Raw genomic sequence first — 5,049 nt, 5'->3', positions numbered from 1 at the left:
TATATATATATATATATAATTTGGACCAATACCAAGAAAACAAGAAGGGAACAAACTTGATGACAAAGAACAGCCATGCACTCTTATAATAGGACATGTGTAAAATTCACAACAAAATTATTTTTGGATCTGTAATCATGATTCATTTTCCCATATAATACTAAATGTTTGAATCCTGCAATTTTTGGTGTATTAAATGTGTATAAATTCAAGTGAAATTGCTTTTATTTCAGCCTAATTCTACATGTGTTTCAAAAATTCAAGTGTAAGTTCTTAGTTTGGTCTGACAGAATTGTTACAATGTAGTTTTACTAATTGGTGATCACTATAATGTCAAAAACAAACTCTTGTAAGTATTAACTTTTGATCAAAGCAGGCTACTTGTACAGAACTAAAAATCAACCCAGAAATGAATAGAGAATTAAATATATTGTTCTTACATTCCTCTTTATGATTACAATGCATGGTTTCATCAGTTGCGTACTCTCCCTATTAACAATATTTTGTACATGTAACACTGTTAAGTTGTTAGCATATATATATTCATTCAAACAGGACTCCAGTTTAGTTACAAGTAGCTCTACTACATGTACACTGTAGGTGGAAACCACTAAAAAAGTGAAAAGTCTGGCTATCATCAAATGCCACTTAAACACATCCTGGTAATGCTAGTATGCATTAAGTTATTTGATCTACTGCTTTCTCAGCATGTGCATCTTTCACAATTTCTACCAGCCTATAATGTAAAATATATATGTATTAATAAGAGGTTGCATTATATATACATGTATAAATATGCATGAAATTTTAATTAATCACAAAAAATAACAACACTGTGTTTCTAAAATGCAGATATACAAGACCTACTAGTTCATATGACAACAGTGGTTTGATCATTTGCTAATGAAACACAGTTCTGAAAACAGTTATAAAGAAAGTTTAAATATGATTGTACAGAGCAAGAATTAGACAATCACATCATAGTAGAGTATGTACGTATGTGTATATATAAAGGTTTAAAAGTTTTAATACTCTCTGTATTATTTTTGTTTGTGAATTGTGAAAGTGATTGTGTGTGAAATTATATCTGTTTGAAAGCTACAGAATTTGTCTGCAATAGGAAGACATCAGATAACTTGAGATAAGTTAGCTTATACAGTTTAGAGATGGGATAAATGGGAAACAAAGAAAACTTTACTATAATTTTAATACAATAACAAGTGTAAAATGTTTGGAAATTTTTTTGTCATTATCAAGTACAAGTAGCTTATGTGACCATAGTAATGAACCTATCAATTAAGCAATATGCAAATACCACTGTCCAGCTTTAATTCAGGTAACAGGAAGCGGGGAAAAAAAATCTTAATTGTTCAATTGCTTTGTTACATTTCTGCCTGTGCCTTTAAAAAGAGGAGAGCTTGGTTTATATATGCTGATTTTGTTTCCATTATTTTTCCTGTTTGTTATGGAATACCACCTATATTTTTATTTGGTTTTCCACAACTTAATAATGAGTGTCGAATAATATGCTCAGCTGTGGTCAAAGACTGTTTTGAAAACTGAAGTACTATTTTTCATATTTATATAATTTGGCTTGAAGCTAGATTTTAATCTATTTCATGCAGCTGTCACAACACAGATATCTCTGGTCCATCTCAGTTGGGTTCCACTTTCTGTTCTAGTTTAAGTATAGGTCATCTAAGTGTATAAACATATCCCTTAAAAATAAGTTATGAAGTCAGAATGGAAATGTAATTTGTGGAAGCATAGTAAATTTTTTCCCCTTTTAGTAAAAGGCCAGATAGAAAGAATTGATTGCTTTATGACACAAACACACAGGATTAAAGAACAAATATAATGTAAAAAGATAAATCTTAAGCCCAGTTACTATTGAAAGGTAGGTCTTTGCTCCTTAATGAGAAAATTTTACTTTCCCAAAACACTTACATTTGGCAAATTTAAAATTCTCATTTTCACTGCGAGAAACTATCACTTAAAGTATGTACTGTATTACTGCTATTTAATGCTTCAAAATACACAGACACAGCCAAAAATGTTCACACATTAATGCAATTTTTAAAGTAAATGGTTTTTTAAAGGTACTAACTGAAACTTAGCAAAGACCTGGTTTGTTTGTTAGTTTGTAGTTATGTGCAAAGCTACAGAATGGGCTATCTGTGCTCTGCCCACAAAGAGTTATCAAAACATGGTTTCTAGCATTATAAGTCCACAGACATACCACTGTGCACAATTACATGGTTTAAACTGACATTATTTTTAGGTCAAGACCCAGCAGCTGTACATCAGTTAAGAGTTTAGCTATTTCAAATGCAAATTTATGAATTTTAAGTAATGATATTACCCCTGCTCTCCATTTACAAGAATTGGCAAACAACTAGTCTTGCAGCAAAACAAAATTTTCTTTGGATCATAGCAACTGCTATGCAAGTGTTAAAACGCATTACTGAAGTAAAACCAAATACATCTTTATCTTTACAATCACTACAACTTGGGAGCAAAATTGATCTAAGAGATTATTTATTTTAAGAACCTCTCATGTCACAATTTAAATTACTTAACAGAATTAAGTCTCATACTCTGATGCCTGAGCTAGCCAAGCTGGTGCTCAAATCACACTGGCATCTACAAGAAAATGTTGTTTGATATATAGGGAATAGCATGTATCCCCCCCCCCCCAAACAAACCCTGGAGTTAATTTTGATTTCACATATATTAATAAAATATACTTGACATAATACACTAGAATATATTAGTGGTTCTAGAAACCCAATGGACTCAACTGATGACACTATTAAGAGTGTGGCATAATGCTTAATCCATCAACCTTGTGTGTTGAAGATACCTAGTTTGATCTTGTAAGCATCAACTCAGATGCACACCTGCCTTTATGCTCAAAAAAGGGCATAGTTCAGAGATATAATATACAATATAATCATGAGTCACATTTACTTATATGTACAATATTACACACAACTAGTTGGGAATATTGAGATATGTTCATAAGCGGAATACCTTACAGATGTCTGGAGCATTTATGGTTTGTATGCAGTGACCGAGTTTTTTGTTTGTTGTTGTTTTTTTGGGGGGGAGTGAAAAATGCTTACCATTTGGCAAATAGCTGAACTACGATTTAGTATTTGATCACTGAATGAACTTTTTTTTTTCTCTATTTAAATAGAAGAACATGTTACATCATTTTATAAAGGAAGTAGTCATTCTCTGCATTCATTAGAAAAGTACAATACCAACAAATTCTATGCATTAGCCATCTTTCTTCAAGTTTCAGCATATTTAGGTTAGCTCACTTTTATGAATTAACAATTATAAATGTAACATTTTGTGTTTATTTTCAGTCACAGAATCATACCGAGTGAGGGCAATTTAGGTAACTTGGTAGTCCAAAGTTTAAGCTCTGTCCTCAAACACGTCACAAATCACAAAATAAAATATATTACCTATCTTTATATGCTTTGATCATTACTGCTGAATTTAGTTCTTTTAATCAGTACACTGTAGTTCAATAAACTGCATGTTGTCACATTAGGCCAAGTAAAAAAATGAAATGTATGTTTAACATCCCCATCCACTTCTTTTTTGCAGCCACCTCTCCCTACTTTTTTGGGGAGAAGGCAGTTTTTTCCTTTTTGAATTATCATTCTTCGACCATACAAATAAACAAAGAAGACTTCTAAATAAAAATCTAATAAATATAGTTGATTCATTTTGCCCTTTTTCTTTTTCATAAATTCAGTAGAGTTTTGATGAAAAAATGAAACAAATAAGACTTCTAATGGTTGGAGACGGCATGAATGAGTAATGAAAAAAAACTTTAATATAAGTTTAACATAACAGCAAATGTACAACGTTTCGTCATCATCATCATGATTAGTCTCAAAGTAGGTTCCTTGTCATCGAATTCGAAAATAAGACTTCTGTTTACATGAACCCCTTTGAAAACAAGCAACAATCAAGAAAAAAAGGTGCAAACTTTCTTTCAAAAATGTCATTTTAAAAAAAAAAGGGCCTCCTCCTTCCGTTTTTCGAAAACTCGATACACTATACATTTTTTTAACTTGGCCTTACTACTACAATTTACAGTTACTAGTTCGTTAATAAGCTCTTTGATTTTCATATTGAACCTTGAAGTTATTTCAGCCTGAAGACATAACAGTGAAAACATTTGATTTCATTTTAAAAAGTTATTAGATTTTATCATTTTTCTAAAATTTAGCTAAAATTAATTTAATACTGTCCAGCCTAAACAAGTTTTGCTTTTTATTTTAATTACTACTACTACTACTACTAGCACTAGTGACTAGGCCTAAACATAAATTTATTTACAGCAACTCGATCAGGATATTTCTTTCTTATTTTTTCCCCCTCGGCTCTACGCTTTTCGAAAGGGTGCTCTTCTTTATACTGCCACTTCATTTGCAAGTAAAAAATTGCATACGTAGAATTATAACAAATAATGTAATCTTTTTCATAAACTATAATAAACACTGCGCACTTTTCTACCGTTTCGTGTACTTCGCTACGAAATATACTAGTTCGTCAGACATTCGCAAAAGAAAAGGTGGCGTAAAAATATACATACATATTAAACAGAAATCTTTAGTTCATAAAGTATTAAATATAGTTTATTGTTTTCATTGAGAATTGTTATCTGCACTGGCTGTCCCTAATTTAGCATTGATAAATCAAAGCAGCTAATCAACACAACTTACCGCCAGCTCTTGGGCTACTCTTTTATCAACAAATAGAGAAGTTGACAGTCATAACTTATTTAATTTCTGTAATGCATATTGGTGTATGGAAAACATATTAATACTAGAAATAAACTGCCTTATAACACCAAAGTGTTGTTATTATTTAATTAGACACTCAACTTTTCGTTTTACAGCTTCTTCAGGAGTGTTCACCAAAGCACAAACTAAAACCAACAGTACAAAGATTCAAAGATTTAGTATTGTTGCGTCAGCGAGGTCACATGACTAGTATCACGCCACCTGTTTTCTAGAAATATCC

General features: G+C 31.4%; 1 protein-coding gene across 1 annotated transcript in view; it reads right to left on the bottom strand.

Moving 5' to 3' along the window:
• Positions 1–4,593, bottom strand: part of LOC106478242 (gamma-aminobutyric acid receptor-associated protein-like) — a 16,531-nt gene extending 11,938 nt beyond the window's left edge. The window contains exon 1 of the mRNA XM_013938769.2: positions 4,363–4,593. Within this exon, the coding sequence (XP_013794223.1) occupies positions 4,363–4,452 (90 nt within the window). The 5' untranslated portion in view covers positions 4,453–4,593. The remainder of the gene's footprint in view (positions 1–4,362) is intronic.
• Between the last annotated feature and the right edge of the window lie 456 nt (positions 4,594–5,049).

Source organism: Limulus polyphemus, unplaced genomic scaffold (assembly GCF_000517525.1).
Source record: "Limulus polyphemus unplaced genomic scaffold, Limulus_polyphemus-2.1.2 Scaffold192, whole genome shotgun sequence".
Taxonomy (NCBI): domain Eukaryota; kingdom Metazoa; phylum Arthropoda; class Merostomata; order Xiphosura; family Limulidae; genus Limulus; species Limulus polyphemus.
The sequence above is the reverse complement of the archived record's forward strand: the minus strand, read 5'-3'. Positions and strand labels throughout refer to the sequence as shown.